At 45.0% G+C, this 18750-nt stretch overlaps 1 protein-coding gene across 2 annotated transcripts in view; it reads right to left on the reverse strand.

Moving 5' to 3' along the window:
* The window catches only part of PAMR1 (peptidase domain containing associated with muscle regeneration 1), a 77386-nt gene that overhangs the window by 40009 nt on the left and 18627 nt on the right, over positions 1–18750 (reverse strand). For both annotated transcript variants that reach the window (XM_014574243.3, XM_006124462.4), the window contains exons 2-5: positions 17949–18125; positions 17032–17160; positions 11070–11184; positions 2857–3074 (exon numbers count right to left, since the gene is read on the reverse strand). In XM_014574243.3, coding sequence (XP_014429729.2) covers positions 2857–3074; positions 11070–11184; positions 17032–17160; positions 17949–18125 — 639 coding nt within the window. The remainder of the gene's footprint in view (positions 1–2856; positions 3075–11069; positions 11185–17031; positions 17161–17948; positions 18126–18750) is intronic.

Here is an 18750-nt window from a genome sequence, read left to right on the forward strand (position 1 = left end):
GCAACCCCACAATGTAGCGGGGGGGGGAGGAAGGGGGAAATTATCTTGCTCACTTTATTTCAGTCTTCCTCCCTCCCTCCCTCTGCCTTTAATGTCTGAGGTCAGCTTAGTGACTTCTGGCCAGTGTCACTCATGACTAGATTACTCTTTATCCCTGACACAGTATCCGTTGCTGCACTCGAGTGGTTAACACCTGCTTCCACTACCAACAGTGTAGCTGATTAAGCTGCTTCTTTTATTAACTAGCTGCCCACTGGTCTTTCTTCTAGGGACTTTTTGCATTTGATTTAGCATTTACCTAAGTTCCTCTGGCCATTTGGTCTGGGTACTTCCCCTTCTGCCATCAGTGTCATCATTTGCCCAAAAGCATGACTTCTGAGCCAAGTTCTGCAAAAACTATCCCATGGAGGGTCCCCAGCCTAAAGGTGAGCCAAGCACAAAGTGCTCCACAAGGGTGGACACACATAAATGAAAAACCTCTGCTCTTACTACCAAAGGCAGCGAGTTATATGGGCCCATGGTGCCCGTGCTCCACCAATATTTAGGAACGTGGCCCCAGCTCCACCAACAGGACAACCATCCTGTCCATTAGAAGGACTGGTGCAACTGCACCAAGCCCTGTACTTCAGTGGGATCCAAGGTCCAGAGCAGCCTGCGGTGCCAGCAGGGGGTGTGGCACAGGCAGAAGCGAGTGATCCAGCCCCAGACTGCCCCACCCAGCCTCTTCCTGCTCATGCTCTGCCCCCACCCTCACTCACAAGTCCTTGCTCCCACCCTGCCTCTTTCCAGCTTCCATACCCTCCCCCAAAGGATGGGGCAGGGCAGAGGAGGGGCAGAGCAGAGCAAGGCGAGCTGAGGCTGGTTAGCTCACTGCTGCCAGCATCAGGCCCCTTGTTAGTTCCACCCCACCCCCAGCCACTCTGGTCTCTACCTCCCGCTGACGTATCCTAGGCACTACCAAAAATTACACAACCCTGCTGCGCATGCTCACGGCGTGATCCACTGTTCCTAGGTTCTTCACGCCATCGCTAAGATACGACAAATACTATGACATCCCTTTAGGCCTCTGCTCCCTTGTGGAGTGTGTTTACCTGATTCTTTTCTCAGCAGTAAAGCAGGTGAGTGACCTAGCGAGCCCTGTGCAGCCTATTACATGAATGTCAGCTACCCCTGGGGCTTTGCATTGAGAAGGATTTCAGACGACTGAATGCTGAAGCTTGCTGTATGTTGCCAGAGCTTTCAGTCCCTCAGCTCACCCCACGCACATTGTATTCTTCCCCAGAAACACTGCTGCTGGCCAGGTTCACGCTACACATAAAGAGACACAGTGAGTGTTTCAAAAGCTTTTCATCAGGCTAGGACAGATTCATAATAAGGTGCACAATGAAGCCTCCTGACAAACTGTCGCCCCTTTGCATCATGCTCTGCACGGATTCCCATGCTAGCAACCACCCAGTCTCAAATAAATACCATTAATAGTGGGTGGAAATAAAATGCCGAGCAGTGCTAGAATACTAAAAAGTGCATGCTGAGCAGAGAAAATGCAATCAATTCATTCTACTCCTTATCAAAAATGTTAGGCCTAGGAGTGTGGGCAGTCTATGCAACATACCCCAGGCTAGGTTTCATTTGATGGAGGCAACTTTTGTTTTCCATCAGCCCTGTCATTAGCACAGTGCTAGCTCTCCTTGTCTAACTGTTCCTGCTGTGATTGTGATTGGATTATAGGGAACAGCAAGTAGATATGTGACTGCACTAAATACAGGAGCGGGGCAACAGATCGGCCCTTGTGTGTGCACGTTTCAGACTGTTCACTGCATGCTGGTTACTAGTAACAGCTGAGCCCCTCTAGGTTTGTAGCTCAGATGTGGTTTGGCTACAGAGATTACATGCACTGACTGACCTTTTGGAACCAGATTTACAGCTCATGTGACCCCATTAAATCTGGGACACTAATGTGTGTCTGGAGTCTCATAAGCCTTACTTCAGGGAGCAGCTGGGAAATCCTAATGTTAGCAGTTATTAATCCTGTGGGATTTTCCTATGGCAAACTACCACACACTGTGCAGCCTAGTCTGCTAAGAACTCCATGGGCAGGTGTTATCGATTTGCCCCATACAAGAAAGGCCCAAGGCCTGTAGCCCACTGCAGATCAGAATGCAAAGCAGGAGCTACCAGCTTTCCCAGAGTTCTTCAGCAGGCAGGCAGAAGGGAATAATGCAGAGTGTAAATGAGATCTGACTCAAACCTAATGTTTTTAATAAATAGATTGGAATTTTGGAACCTACCTTTTTCATTAAAAACATTTAGCATATGATATTCACTGAAAGAGAGAAATTTGAGGGGGTTATTCTTTGTATATGGGAAGAGCCTTCCATAGCTGCTCTGTAAAAAAACAACTGGAGGATAAAAACAGCTGATCTGAAATGTGAAGCAACAGAAATAGTTTGTCAGACTATCAGATCATTTTCACATATGCAGCACACCAGAAATGCAACAAGCATTCATGTACTACCTCAAACAGTTCAGTGACTGCAAGAAGTTATGCAGAAAAATTCCATTTCGTCACTCCTCCTGGTTCTTTGGTGTAGAAAGAAACATCGTCAACCCATGAAACTTCCCCCCAAACTGCTGTAATCACTTGAGTCTTTGCACTAATAAGGGGGCTGGGTCTATTTTAAAAGAGCTTCATTTGAGCAAACCATATGGTGACTTTGTACCTTCACTGCACCTACCTGCATAAGCTGCTGTTGGCAACACAGCGTGAAAGTTTTTAATGAAGCAGAATCAGGAGAAAGATTAGCAAGACTGAATTAATGAGAATAAAATGCTGTGCGCTTTTTTTTATTCCTTTACCTGTAATTTCTTCAAAGATAGCATGAAACCCATCAAAGTTCTTGGATCCATCGGACTGAAAAAGAACATGGAGTGAAGTCCCAGTGCTTCGTATTGGAGGGGGCCTATCGTTGCCACAGAAGCGCTTAATTATCCTGCTATCTACATTGTCCCCATCACGGATCTCCACGTAATCATACTGGCACATGTAGTCAAACTCCAGGCTCAGCATGGCAAACCTGAGACAGAAGGACATCAAAATCAGATTGTATACTCTCACCTGGCTGGACTGCATTTCTAATTCAGTTCAGAGTCTACTGCCTGAGGTTCCTTTAGTCAGCAAGTTCCTGCCTTCCTAACACCCTCCTCCATTCATCTTGATTTTCACATCATGGGCCTGTGAAGCTAAGCCACAGGACTTTCACAACCTTTGAATCCAACTCAGTTTTGTCATGTCACCTCATGGGACAGTTCTGCAGTGCTGTGGTGCAGTTTGCATCACAAAATGATGGAGTTTATACAAAGGCATTATGACACAAAAGTAGATCCCCACAACATTCACTTTTTCATCCCCAAAGGCAAATTCTAAAGGTAGCAGCCCTACGTCCTGGGTCATAACTGAAAAGTGCCCTATTTTTCACACAGTAAAGCTGTAAGGGTACGTCTACACTAGCCCCCTAGATCGATCTAGGGAGGCTAATGAGGGTGACCAGAATTGCAAATCAAGCCTGGGATTTAAATGGCCGGTTGCCATTTAGAAATTGACTAGCCCGAAGTGACTGCCCGCATCTACACGCGGCAGTGAAACGGAATTCTGGAATAAAGCCCTGAATCGAATTAGGTGGTATTCCTCATGGAATGAGGTTTACCACCTAATTCAATTTAGGGACTTTATTCTGGAATTCCGTTTCACTATCGTGTGTAGACGTGGGCAGTTACTTCAGGCTAGTCAATTTCTAAAAGGGCAACCGGACGGGAACATGCAAATCAAGTGCAGGATATTTAAATCCCGGGCTTGATTTGCAATTCCGGTCACCCTCATTAGCCTTGATCTAGGGGGCTAGTGTAGACGTACCCTAAGTGTTGAAAGAAACAGCACTAACCTATGAGGCTAAAAGCTCTCTGAAACCAACTGGAGGTGGATTCCTATGTTAGTTTTTTTCCAGCATCCATGCAAAGAAGATGATAACAGCTGGAAACACTAGAGGGCAGAGAGTTAAACTCTATTTTGGACTTTATTGGTGCTACTTAATGTCATAGTTTTCTGCATTTAACAACTATGGTGACAGGCCCCTTAAAAATAAGATAGAAAGGGAGGGGACAAAAATAAAACATTTATTTCATACTAGAAGACAAAACAGAAACTATTTGTCAATCGCCAGCACTGACAGCATTTGTGGGGAGGAAAAAGGGATAGCAGAAGGGAGAGAAAGCACATTAATAATATCTGGATGCCTTTACAGTAAACACTATGGCTACGTCTACACTGGCCCCTTTTCCGGAAGGGGCATGTAAATTTCACTAGTCGTCGTAGGGAAATCCACGGGGAAAGTAGGAATAAGAGCCTCCGGAAAAGGGCACTTTTTCCGGAGGATCGGGGCCAGTCTAGACGCTCTTTTCCGGCTTTTTTAAAAGCCGGAAAAAAGCGGCGGACATTTTTATTTAAATGCCGCGGGGGATATTTAAATCCCCCGCGGATTTCCCTACGACGACTAGTGAAATTTACATGCCCCTTCCGGAAAAGGGGCCAGTGTAGACGTAGCCTATGTATCTTGCATCAGCCATGGAGCAAGGCTCTCACTAGCTAACAGTATAATATACTGCTGATGCTGCTAGCAGATCACAGAGGCAAAATATTCAAACTGAGTATGAATGAAAAACAGACAAAGAGAGCTAATAAAAAAGAGTCTTTAGAGAATAAGCAATTGCCTGGGGAGCTGTGTCACACACCACCGTTCTGAGTAAGGAGTCGCAGCTCTGTGCCTGAGGGAACGCTTCACCACTAACCACTCGGTAGAATATTTTAAAAATGAAACTTTTAATCTTCCCAATCTCCCTCAAAACTCTCAACTCTGTAGACCATGTTTGTTTAAGGGATATAATGGATCAGACTGAGACTATCATGCTGCCTCTTCAAAGGTGGGCTGAAAGATCTGGCAAGCTAAGATTTTCTAAATGAAGAGAAGGGCAAAATTCACAGTCATTCTGAATGCTCAGCATGCTCGTAGAGACTACAGCTAATGTTCCCTGATTGGCCTCTTCTGGGGACCCAGTGGTTTCCGAGCAAAAGGAAGCCCGTGTTATGTGAAATGGCTGGTGCCCTGCTATCCCCTACCCATCAGACTAACAATAATACACTTTCACTTGTCTTCACATAGTGCTTATTTTTTATCACAGTAACAGCTGAACCTTAGCTGGTATAAGTCTGTTTAGCTCCATTGAACAAGCAATTGAATGGAGTTGTACCAAGTTACACCAGAGGGAGATATGGTCCTGCATTTTCACAAGGGTCTGTTGGAACATGGATTAGGAAAAAAATTGAATCTGCTTTCAATAGACATCAGAGATTAATTCACCTCAGTTTTATTTAAACTTCATGAGCAAGTTGGTGAATCCAAATTCTAGTTCTGTCTGACATTCTGTGTAACCATTCTATTACTTACCCATGAGATATCAAGTTACCAGCATGACATCCTCAAAGCAAGCTGTCTTTGGCTGATCAAGCCCGTTATGGAAGCGACAGATTCATACAAATTAACCCATTGTCACACCCCTCAAGCCAGGTGAAAACAGGATAGACTTTAGGACCCCAAATCTACAAATCCTTACACACATTCTTAGCTTCCCTTACATCAGTTGTCCCACTGACATGACTAGACTATTCTCATGTTTCTATGAAGTTAAACATATGCATAAGTGTTGACAGGACAGAGTCCTAGGACCCATTTCTGGGAGACACCTCTGTGTAACCATGGGTAGAGCTGGGCTTGATGCATACTCGTTTAGAATTTCATCCATGCAGAGAGAACCTAGCTCTATAGCAACCATACTGATACTGAACCATACATGATACTGAAAATGCAGAAGAGTAACTGTCAAGGAATCCGATGCAAAGTTCTACATTGGGGCCACAAAATAACAGATAAATTGTGCAGAATGGTGTTAGTAGTTTGTCCCCTTCAAAAAAAATTCCTGCTAAAAATATGACTCAGCTAATTTAATGGGAAGGCTTGCAGGTTTCAGAGCAGCATTGTTTGAATGTAGGAGTGAAGTAGCTATGAGATGCAGAGGCCTCATGGCTAAGGTGCAGAGATGGGAGCTGAGAGACATGGCAGAGGATTTTCAGAAATCCTCCACATAGTCCTAACTAGGCTCCCAGTGGAGTCAACTAAGCACTTTTGAAATCTTGGGGCCTATTGCTGGCTAAAGCACAGTTATGGGCAAGTTCATTAACCTCAATTTCCTCACCTGGAAAAATGGGGCTATTTCCCCAACCATCCTGAAAATTGTAATGCCAAATTCCTCTATGGCTATGTCTAGTCTGCAGGCTTCTTTCGGAAGAAGCTTTTCCGGAAGAGATCTTCTGAAAAAACGTCTTCCAAAAGAGAGCGTTCACACTACCAAAGCGCATCGAAAAAGCAATCTGCTTTTTCAAAAGATAGCATCCACACGAATGGACGTTATCTCGCAATTAAGCTGTGATTACTATGGGCGGAGTGGCCACCAGGGCACCTGTGCTTTTTCCTCTTTCCTCTTCTTGTGAAAGAACTCCCTCTTCCCCAGAATCACATGCCTTTTTCTAAAAGAGCTCTTTCGGGAAAAGGCTTCTTCCTCGTAGAAAGAGGTTTACCAACGTCGTTTGTTCTTTCAATTTTTTTTCAAAAGAACGCGATTGCTGTGTGGACATAAGTGAAGGGTTTTTTCAGAAAAAAGGCCATTTTTCTGAAAAAACTCTGTAGTGTAGACGTACCCTTTGTTAATGAAATGCTTGGCGCTCCACAGGCAGAAGGGGAGCACAATGTACCTTTTTGAGGAGACGTTATTAGGGAGTGCATTGAGAATATGCCTCTGGGGGGGAAGCTTCTCCACAAAGGAAAAGAACAATTACAGGATACATCTCTGTCAGAGCATTAAAGAAAACGATTGAGAGTTGTGTGTTACCTATAGTGCTGTAGCTCATCCCCTGATATGACATGGGACAAGGGAGCATGATAAATCACAAATTAAAGAGAAATGAGTCTAGAAAATGGACATAAAAATAAATTACTCTTGCAATCAGGGTGCCATTTATCAAAGCACACCCAGTCAGACAAATCCCCTTGGACAGAGGGGCATATCTCAAGTCAGGAGATGATTTATTTGTATTCTAGACAGCTTTACTTTTTCTGTCCTATAAGATTAGGAGACTTTATGAAACTCACTGCAAGCAAGCAATCTGCCATTTTAAGCCCCTAGTTGGGAGGCAGGGCAAGGAGAGAAATAAGAAGCAGCTGACCTTACACCAGAGACCAGCCCAGCACACAGGTGCTAGGAACAAGCTGATACCACTTCCCCACACTCTTGACTAGCCCACACTTTCAGCTGTAATATAAAGAAGAGCTTAAGCATGCAGGGGAAGAGACCAGGGGATGATATTTGCTGGTGAATAGGGCCAGCTGGCAGACTGAATCCAAACCACAGTCTTGTTAGTGTTGCTTCTTATATATTTGTCTTGCTTTGTTTGGGAAGATAATGAACAGAGCCTTTAAGAAAGGGACAGAAACCCAACCTGTGTCTGACTGCAGCTGGTGACTCCCACCAGCATTTCCCTGAGGTGATCACACAGGCTGTGTCTACACTGGCGCGATCTTGCACAAAAGCAGCTGCTCTTGTGCAAAAACTTGCTGCCTGTCTACACTGGCCATATGTTCTTGAACAAGTAAATTGACGTTCTAATGTATGAAATCAGGGCTTCTTGCGCCAGAACTCTGACGCTTCCGCTCAGGAATAAGCCCTTTTGCGCAACTGTTCTTGCGCAAGAGGCCAGTGTGGACAGGCAACATGAATTTCTAGCGCAAGAAAGCCCTATGGTTAAAACGACCATCAGAGCTTTCTTGCGCAAGAGAGTGTCTACACTGGCATGAATGCTCTTACGCAAAAGCACATGCCAGTGTAGACGCTCTCTTTTGGAAGAGTTTTTGCACAAGAAGCTGCCAGTGTAGACGTAGCCACAGAGTTTGGTGGGGCTACATAGAGACCAGGAAGCATGAAGTGCTTTTGTTGGGAATCTCAGCAAACCATTTGCCAACAATTACTGTTCTGAGCTTTGATTAACAGAGGCAGAAGGAATCTGTTTGTGACAGTGGAGTAGTAACTGTCATGCACAGATAGCAGTGCCAGATTGGAAGGATTTGGTGGAATTGAAACTAGTCTGAGTCTTTGAAACCCAATGCAAGGAGCTTCCTCATCAGACTCCCTTTAGGACACTTTCATTGGAACACTGGGTCCCTGCGTCAAAGGAGGCAGAGGCTAGTACTGAGTTTGTAGAACTAGGTGGGGAATGGCCACAACAGAAAGAAGATCGAATCCACTAGAAGGAAGCTCTTGCCATGTGTCCATTCAAATCAGTTACCTTGTACCCTGTAACAGCCGTAATAATAACAATTGCCCAGCTGTCGAGTGGTAACACAAATTTCCAGGTACAGCACTATCACTCCTGCCCCTCGGGAGGGCTGGGCCGGGGTGGTGTAGAGTTGTAATTCGTAGCTGAATTCCCATACAGCACATCCTACAATGCTCTTTTGGATGACCCCTCAAAAACAAATGCCCTGTCTACTCCGCCTGGAGATTAAAGGTCTCATTGCATTTTTTGCAAATGTAGAAGTTTGCTCTTATTATACTTCTTCTTTCTTTTTCGTACATTGTTGCTCTATGCCAATTGGCTGCCGTCCTTCCACCTCAGAGATGATTGCATTTCATTGGGGATGTAAGTGTATAAAGCCCAATCCTGCCCCTACCGATATGATCAAAAGCAGGGCCAAACCAAGTGCTTTTGTGAAACACTTAGGCATCCTTAGGAATGAAAGAACCTTGTACATAAATATAAAGCAATATAATTTATAATCTTGTTGCTTGTTGCACAGAGTGAGCTACACCCAAATCCAATAAGGCACTTGTAAAAGCAAAGGCAATGTGTCTCCTCCCTAATAAGCATAACACAAAGCAGCCTCAGTCTCCCTGAATGTTATTCCAGATGCCAAACTCCCTGTGTCATGTTATAGGCACGGCTATCTCTTGCCACTCCTGCAGAATCCTGCACTTTCTCTCAGGAGGTTTCATCGCTGATAGAATGTTTGTCGCTATTGTTGCTCTTATACAATATCATACTCACAATAGTGATTATGAAAAAGGGACTGAGATTAACTTCAAAGCCCCCAAGTTTCTTTGTTTTTGAGTGATTTTCCTTCTGAAATAATAATTAGAGCTCTCTTTAAATCTATGGTTAGGAATGTGTTTGTGCACATAACATCACTTCTTTGCCTGGTCTCCAGAGCTGGTGAAACATTGAGGTGAAGCCTTTAACTCATGTTTTTATTACAGTTGCTGGTAGAGGCTGACTCTGAGTACTTGCCAAGCTTCCTGCTGCATGCGTGAGCTCTCTGCTACACAATTGCACCATATCAAGATTCTTCAGTACTGGAAAAGAAACCCTTATGAAGGGCTGATGAGACCACACCATCAGAGACGATTAAAAGGGCTAGACATGTAGATTGACAGAATAACTTACTGTACAAATATAGGCAGCTTGTAGGCATTGGGGATGGAGAAGAATTATTGGAGATGGTACATAAGGACCTCACTAGCAACAATTATATGAACTTTAGAAAGGGAAAATGTAGGCCAAATATCAGGAAATACTTCCTGCCCATGAGATGTTTTAAAGCCTGCAACAAGTGGTGGATGCATCTTCATGGGTGGCATTTTCCATCTTCATCTGAGGGAGTTTCCCCTTGCTAATGTCTGTGATTCTATGAAGAAAATAAATGGCACATTGATAAGCATGATCTTCAGAGTCTCACCCATTAATGAATTGTGGATTGTTTTCACACAAATTCAGAGTAACCTGAGCCAGTTTCTCCTGGCATGGGCATTGCCCCAAAATACTCCTGAGTTTTGTCTTCAGTGAATCCATTCTACTCTAGCCTGGTGCTTCCCTGATGTACCACTGGATGCCCTGACCATAATGGCACCTAGAATATACATTGCCCTGCATGTCTCCAGAAACTTCCATAGTATCAGCTGGTGTTCCAAGCAGGAACTGAAGGCAGACCATGGCCCGCAGTGCAGCATTTGCAGAACTCCTGCTGGACAAGGTGCCTGTGATGGGGCAGAGGCGCCCCGCACTGAGAGCCCCCGGCAGACCGTTTGTCTGACGGCGCTCGGGGGAAAGCCGGAGAGCCCCGAACGGGGCAAGCCGCGGCAGGTCACCCACGCAGCACTCGCGCAAGCCGCAAACTGCTGCGCCGGCTGCTCGGCGGCGGCAGCGGCGGCATGCCGGCCGGACACGCCGGGGAATCCCGGTGACGTCACTGGGCTGGTGACGTCACCCGGCAGGCATAATGCTGGGCCAGAAGTCCACCCATGCCACGCCGGGCGAGGCCCCGCCGGCGAGCCATGGCGCAGGGATTTAATCGCCCGCCAGGAGCGGGTGAAGAGGGGAGTGCCAAGAGTGCTCACCCCCGGGACCGGACAACAGATGGGCCCCAGGCCGCGGAGGTAGGCTCAGTCTCGGCGGGCCAACTCTGGGTGGGGAGAGGAAGTAGACCAGGACGGGCAAAGGGAGCCTGCGGACTGGCGCGTTGTGGCTACGGCCCTGTCAGTCGGATGGGACAGATAACACGTCTGAGTCCTTAGGGCCTGGGCTGGGGTTCGTGAGAGGGGGCGGGCCCGGACCCCCTTGTCCCCATCAGCGAGAGTAACTTGCCTGACAGGTCACAGGCAAAGTGACAATTTGGTTGACTGTGACGCTGAGAGGCGATCTTAAGGGTGACGGGATGATGGGACTGGTGGGTGAAGGGGGGCACGTTTACAGTGCCAAATATAAAGTATCTCCCTAAGATGGGGGCAGTGCTTTTTTGTCACAGAGCCACCAGATTTTGACCCACCTGGAGATCAAAATATGAACCCCATCTGTTACACATGATACTCTGCTTCATTCAGAAGACAGACTTTGCTGAAATTCATCTCCCGCCTACCTTAATTCGATGCTAAACCCAGGTTTAACATGAATGGTCCATTCACAGTGTGCATTCAGTGGGTAGCTTTCCAGCAAAATCTGACCCTTGGAAGCCTGAAGAATTTGTCCGCAACCTGAAAAGGAAAAGTAGAAACATCAAGTGCATTAGAGACCTTCAGGCTCAGAGTGAAGGGGCCAGAATACACAAGAATGACAAACAACTCTGAGGCAACTCTCTGAGGGTGTGTCTACACTACCCCGCTAGTTCGAACTAGCGGGGTAATGTATGCATACCGAACGTGCAAATGAAGCCCGGGATTTGAATTTCCCGAGCTTCATTTGCATAAGCCGGCCGGCGCCATTTTTAAATGCCGGCTTGTTCGAACCCCGTGCCGCGCGGCTACATGCAGCATGGGCTAGATAGTTCGAACTAGGTAGCCATTCCGAACTATCTGTACGCCTCGTGGATTCATTCTCCTAATATACTGCTGGATAATTCTGACTGCATCTACTGTTCTGGGGATTGCACTGTGGGTAATAACATGTCTGCACATGGGGGATTATGGGTGGGCTGCAGACCAAGCCCAGGTGTGGTAACGGTTGGAAGAGGCCAACAGAATGCAGTTAAGTTGTGGGGTAGGAACCAAGCGATGTCCCAGAAGGCTTTTCAGCCTTCTTACTCCATTCAGTGCTCCTTTATTGAGAATCAATAAGCTTGATCCATTCCTGAACAGGGACCCTGAGCATCTCAGTGCATCCCCATCCTGGATGATGGTCCTGTATCTGTAAGTGGCATTGGCCACAGGCCATACTTACCTGGAGGACTAGCAAGTGTGGAAGTGACCTGATTTTCACAAGTGCTGAGCTTCCATAGGCCTTAGGTGTCTGAAGTATGGTGAGAGACGTGGGAAAATTGAGAATCAATTGCTTCTATTTCCTTTTTAAGAATAGCCTGTCCAATAAAACACCCTCTGTTGGTTTACCCTCACTTACTCTCAATTAAGTGGAATCCAATGAAACACCAATCCAGCTCATCACAAATGTTTCATCCTATACTAGACCTTAGTTGGTCCCTGGTATAAAAGGTGAAAGTTAATTACTACACTCCTGTAGGCCCATTACAATGCAGATGGGATGCCAGAATCTGCTATAGTGCACACAATAACGTGCCTTCCCACAGCAAGGAGAGGAACCTACACTGTTACTGGCTCCTGCCTCAAAAACAGCCTGAGACAAAGCAGCGGGAAATCTTCAGATGGCTTGACAAGGTTCTTGGATCACCTCAAAGAAAAATTTCCTTTTGCAACACAGGCTTTTGGGCTTCCTTTGCACTCCTGCCTTTCACAAAGGAAAGCAAAGAAACCGGTGCAAAAGAATGCTTGTCGGGGGGGCATACTAAATGCACTTTTCTGTTTGGAACAGTACAGTCTGAACTTCTGACCGTCCATGCCAAGGAAGTAGGTTTGGCCAACAAAGCAGGTGGTCTGAAGGCTAAGAGGAGCCATTGAGAGAATTCCTTGAAAAGAATATTCTCAGATTTGTTTCTCTGCGTGAAGTACATCCGAGAGCAGATCAGATCTTCACCCTGCTTTCTCCAGCTCACCTAGCAGACATTGTGCTGCCTCTCCCCAGGCAAGCAAGCAACACCTCCATCACCTACTATTCAACTGGAATCTTTTATCTTCCCCTTCTGAAACTGTGGGAAATTCTCAAGGATAATTTGTATCCCAACCACTAGTGCAGAGAAAGCTGGCTTCTTTAAATAAAAAATAATCCACTTTGGGTTCCTTTCCTGTCTGGAAAAAAAAGCTGCTTTCAGCAGCACATAAAGATTCTTCTATGAGGCCTGAAACTGAAAGAAAAAAATAACTCAAGAGCCCTTTGAGTTGTATCCTATTATGGAGTTCATACTAGAGACATACTAGACATCTAGTCACAATTCAACACCTGTTGTTTGGATTTCCCAGCATCTGTGTGGGATTCCATCCAGAGCCAACAGGGAAGACAGAGCAACTATGAAGTCTTACATCCACTGGCATTCAGAAATTTGCTAAAGGGTGGCAGGAGTGAGAGACAGACAGATAGACTCAGGAATGACTGGTAATGGTAGTCAGAAGCCTTCATATTTTGATCACTGCCATTACGTGTAGGTGAAGAGTGACCCAAAATTGTTTTCTCCTCACTTTGTCACTCTGCACAGCGATGGGCTTAATTTAGAGCTATGCTGCTAAGTAATCCAGCCTGTGATGTAAAAGGTGTGAAGATCAGCCATCTCCTCGGTACCATTTTTATTGTAATGGGATCACGCGTGTGTCTGCATGTGTTCTCACGTTCCCAAGAGTATTTAAGGCCATGATTCAGACAGAAATGCATAGCCCTCGCCTTCATTTCCACCAAATAAATACTTTCTAAATCCTCATCAAAACAATCCAGTGTGGTAAGCAGGCCCCAGAGGCTGAAGTGCAGCTGTGTACCCTTATGCCCCATTTTGTCCTCGGTTGTCTTATTGTTACTTAATATTGTGACTTCACAGCAAACTGTGACACGGAAAAGAAAAATCAATTCACCTCATTTGCTTATAACCCATTGCAAAGTCTGCTGCCTTCAGACATCAAAAGGAGCTTTTCAGAGTAATGGGCACCATCTAGTGAGTGGATTGAGATACTGTAGTTTATTTTACACCTCAGAAAAGAGCAAAGGTGGGTCTCTCCCCCTTGAGTCTCTCTCCTCTGCATGTTTTCCAATATACACAAGTCCCAATTATTCTGCATCTAAATGGGCCTCTCTACTCCATAGTGACGAGCCCTAGACTCTGTGCCCCTTTTGTGCTGCAAATAGGAAATGCTCTGAGGCTACGTCTAGACTGGCATGATTTTCCGCAAATGCTTTTAACGGAAAAGTTTTCCGTTAAAAGCATTTGCAGAAAAGAGCGTCTAGATTGGCACGGCCACTTTTCCGCAAAAGCATCCGTGGCCAATCTAGACGCGCTTTTGCACAAATAAGCCCCGATTGCCATTTTCGCGATCGGGGTTTTTTTGCGCAAAACAAATCTGACCTGTCTACACTGGCCCTTTTGTGCAAAAGAACTTTTACCCGAACGGGAGCAACGTAGTATTTCCGCAAGAAGCACTGATTTCTTACATGAGATCATCAGTGTTCTTGCGTAAATTCAAGTGGCCAGTGTAGACAGCTGGCAAGTTTTTCCACAAAAGCAACTGCTTTTGTGGAAAAACTTGCCAGTCTAAACACAGCCTGGTAGTTTCATTTTCATTTCAACATGGAGGGGGGTTTACTCCATTAAATATGAAACAGAATAATACACTCAGGACAGACACACCTGTTATTTGTTTGCTACTGAATTTGATTTGATAGAGCCACTCCCCCATTGTCAAGCTTAATGTGTTCCAGATTTTTGTATTCACAATGCTGATCTGAACTGCAAAACGTTCTCAGGCATAGCTGCATCGGAGATAGTTTGCTGGTTGGTACCTGTGCAGGCATAGAAGGTAATTTAGAACCGTAGGATGAGCACTTTGGCAGAATGTTCCTGCTCAGGTGATCATCTGTGAAACCATTGCAAATGGTGTCATTTCTACCTAGCTAAAGGTTTTGTACTGACATCTGTTGCTGCAGTATGTGTCATCTGCAGACTTCAGAGTCATCAGGTTCCTGAGATGCAGGAGGCACTTCATGCCTCTCAAAGCTGTAGTATCCAGGTGTCTGAAGACCTAGTAAGACAACATTGACTCTTCACTGGTTATGCTTTTTCCCTTCTCTGTTTGCTGTCTCTGAACAGTCAGATAGTTAAATGTTATCTAGCTGGTCATTTATACAGCCTCTGTTATCTTAGTATCTGAGCATCTCTCAAAGTTTTTAAAAACAAGAAATGATGATTCACACAAATGGCTGTGCATGTCATGTGTTAAGTTTGCACACTGACACCTGATTACTGGGAGTATTCACACTTGAAACCTGATTACAAGCATTACACTCATCCAGTTGGGAAATCGCCGTGTAACTTGCATGACCAATCACAACGACATTATAAAGTTAAGATTTCCAACATTTAAGTGCCAAACTGCAAGGCAATTTGCAAAAGAAATGTCAAATGATGAGCAATTTGAGATCAGCTCCCAGTCATTCTGCCATCAGAAAAAGAGGGGGAAGTCTATTAAACAAGTAAATGATTTGATAAGTGATTATTTGCTTGACTCGAATGGGAAATTACAGACTGCAATGTGATGGACCAAAAAACTGTAGCTTTAGAAAATTTTTATTTATTTTTTGCCAGCTACAAGTAAGTTTTTCTTTTCACACAGCAATCCACTCTCACTATTTTTCAGACAGTGATTCAGGAAATTATTCTGCTCAGGCAATCAGTAAGATTTAACCCTGGCACCTTTTGATTTAAAAACAAGCGATTCTTCCAGTTAAATTAAAAGACTAAGTCCTCTAGTCAGAAACAGACTCATAAATGTCACATGTGGGCCATCACTAGAGGGAGACAAAGGACCACACTCTCCAAACATAGTCTGCAATTGCTTTTTGAAGATAATACTTTTTGTCTGTTGAACAATGGAAATTGTTCAGGTGTTAAGTAACTACAGGGTCTTTTCACTCCAGAATGCAAATGCTAAAGCGTCACACTAAAGGTGTGCACAGCACCCCAACTGCCTGTATATTTTAAATGTTCAATAATAGAAGAAAATGGATGTACCCCACATACAGAAGGTTGGCTCTCCATCCAAAAGGAAACATTCGGATGTGAGTCATGAATTTCAGCTAAGAAAAGGTTAGAACGGAAGTTCCTGTCAGTTCAGCCACAAGAGCCCCTCTTTTTTGGCTCACTAAGCAAAGCTGTTCCCCTTCACTGATGACCCTTGTTCAAGGCTAAGCTGTGGAAACGTGCAGATAATCAGCCATTCCTGGTGTTGGGAAAAGGCACGTGCTCACTAGAAAAGCATATACCAATGTTTACACATAGCATGGGACCAATAGGTCACATCTGTTTATTGATTATTTTTCTTGCTCTTCTTCAAATTCCCTTAGTCAACTGACGTCCTTCTACTAGTGAGGTGCCTGGAATGACTGCAATATTCCAGATGTGAATGTACAAGGGCCATAATAAGCAGTATGCACTCCACTCTGTTCCTTAATGGGATGCATCAGCATATACACAGCCCAAAAGCCCACTGACTTTATTTAGCCACCACAGCTGGAGTGCAGGAAATAGCAACCCCACTATGAAGGAATGCACAAGAACATATTGTTGTTGCAACACCTCCACATGCCCACGCTGAAGGCGGATGGCATGTCAAACAATCTTGCTGGAAGCTGCCACTGATGGAGGCATAAGGAGAAGAGTATGAGGAATTGGTGTGGAAGTATTTGCTATGTTGTTCTAAGATTAGGGATTCTTCACTAACAGATTGCTTTTGTCACCAGCCTTGAGACATTCTCTCATGAAGCCACAAGAACATGGAGTTGGGAAGCTCCCCAGGCTGATGGCTCCCCTAAAGGTTTAATAAATTAAATCCACACTTCCCTTCTTTGTTCATGTCATGCTTGTCCTGCTCTGTTCCTGACCAGTATCTCCCCGTCTCCCTTTATTTTTGTCTAAATCCAAAGACATAATATGGATAACAAGAACATCCAGAGTTGCAAGAGTTAATGATTGAAAAACTACATCAGGAGTTTGGAAGGCTTATAAATATTCAAGCTTCCAGGTATAAGTCCATGTTTCAGTTAAGGGCAAGTAGGTAGTTATTCCTCTGAACACTGCATTTTATTATATAACTGATCCTGACAGGATTTCTTACATTCTCCTCTAAAGCATCTGGTATTGGCCAGTGTCACTATCAGAATGCTGGACTAGCTGGACCACTGGTTTGCTATAGCATGCAATTCCTATGTTCCGATTAAGCCACTGCCTCACTTCTATCCCCTGCTCAGTTGTAGGGGATGTCACTGAGCGCACTTACTCATGCAGTCCCCTCCGTACCAGCCTGCTCTGCACGCCGCACAGTAGATCCCTTTGATATAGAAGTCGTCTAGCGTTCCACCCCAGGAGCCGTTGCGGCAGGACTTGCAGTTCTCAAAAATGGTGCAGCCTGAAAGCAGAATCACTGTGTTGAATGACATAGAGAAAGCTGCTATTAGAAGGGAGGGTTGGGGAATGGGGAGAGGAGTCGGTTGGCTTTTCACAGCCCAAAAGAAGCTTATGATCTTTGTGGTGTGACTGTTGTGGATCTCGCCCATCCCCTACTGCAGCAAGTTCTAGCTCTTGAATCTGGATCTGAATTTGGCAGCTGCCCTGTGTGTCTACCTCCTCTGCCCCCCTTCTCTGAAAACCCTTTAGGAAAGTGTGAGTTTGGCTGTTGGAGCAGTGCGGCTCCCTCCCTGCTTGTAAGTAAATCTAATTTGTTCTACACTGGTTCTCCCTCATCCTACCTCTAACTTTGCTTTATTGGGGGGGGGGGGGTCAGACTTCAGAAAGCAGTGGAAAAGCAATGTACAAACCAGCTCTGGAGGCTGAAGAAATAAAATCCCCCTCCAGAAATGACCTGTGTGAAGCTAGTTATGACTTTACCTTGTGGAGAGCTTCCAGGCTTGCCCAGAGACCCTGAAAACTCTCCGCTCATACTGCAGGGTTTTGTTACCAGGAATGGTGCTACATGAGCCCATATGCTGAGCCCATTAGCTCACACTGGTGCGGGAGCCACTTGCACTGGTGCAGATGGATTCCTGATGAGACCAAAAGCAACCCATGAAATCAGGCAGCCAAAACAGGCTGCCTGTCTATGCCCCATCTGGTTCCATATACAGCGACTGGCTGCACATGCTGACACATCACCTCAAACACAGGAGGTACAAGGGACAATGCTATAAATCAACACACCTGGGTGGATTAAACAGGAGTCACACTCGTTTTCCTCATTCCTGCAGCAGGGAATGGTGTAGCCCACTTTTTCTTTCCCGCCCGGACAGACGCATTGGATCTGGTCATATTCACAGCACTCCCGACACATGATATTCCATTCAGCTCCAGGGCAGTTTTCATTGATCACTGTGTATTCTAAAAACAGAAAGTCAGGTGATGGAGAAATGAGGCATAAAATACAGAGAATTAATCAATTCACTAATTGTTGTTCGGTTAATAGTAAGATCATACATGATTAAGGGGTTGTCCCAGGCCTGCAATATGGCAAATGCCAATCATAACATATCTGATCCTGCCAAAATGTAAATTAGTTTGGGTGGCTAACACACAAATAGGCAGATTTGCATTGCCCGCCAAGGAAGCACTCATGCCAGAATGAAGGAAATTTGTCATTCCTTTTGCAGTCAGACTTCCCTGCGTCTGCATTCAGAAGAAGGGGAAAACAACATGAAGGGACGTTTTCACTTTAAAAATCTCAGGCCTTGTTTCCTACTTCATCTCCAATTTAGATTTATTCCCAAAGAATTTAAAATATCTGATGGCCCATTTAATGTTCCTTACATTTCATGGAGCTTGGAGAATGTAGAGTCCAAATGGAAAGGTCATTTCACTTCTGGCTTCTAGTCAAGTTTATTTCCTAGTTGCATGTCACTAGTACAGTGCTGCTTTTATTGCAGAAGAAAACCATTTTTGCCACTGAGTTCTTTGTTTGTTTGAAATTTAATTTCATGAAAACATTTCTAATTAGATAAGGATTTTT

This window comes from Pelodiscus sinensis, chromosome 4 (genome assembly GCF_049634645.1).
Source record: "Pelodiscus sinensis isolate JC-2024 chromosome 4, ASM4963464v1, whole genome shotgun sequence".
Taxonomy (NCBI): Eukaryota; Metazoa; Chordata; order Testudines; family Trionychidae; genus Pelodiscus; species Pelodiscus sinensis.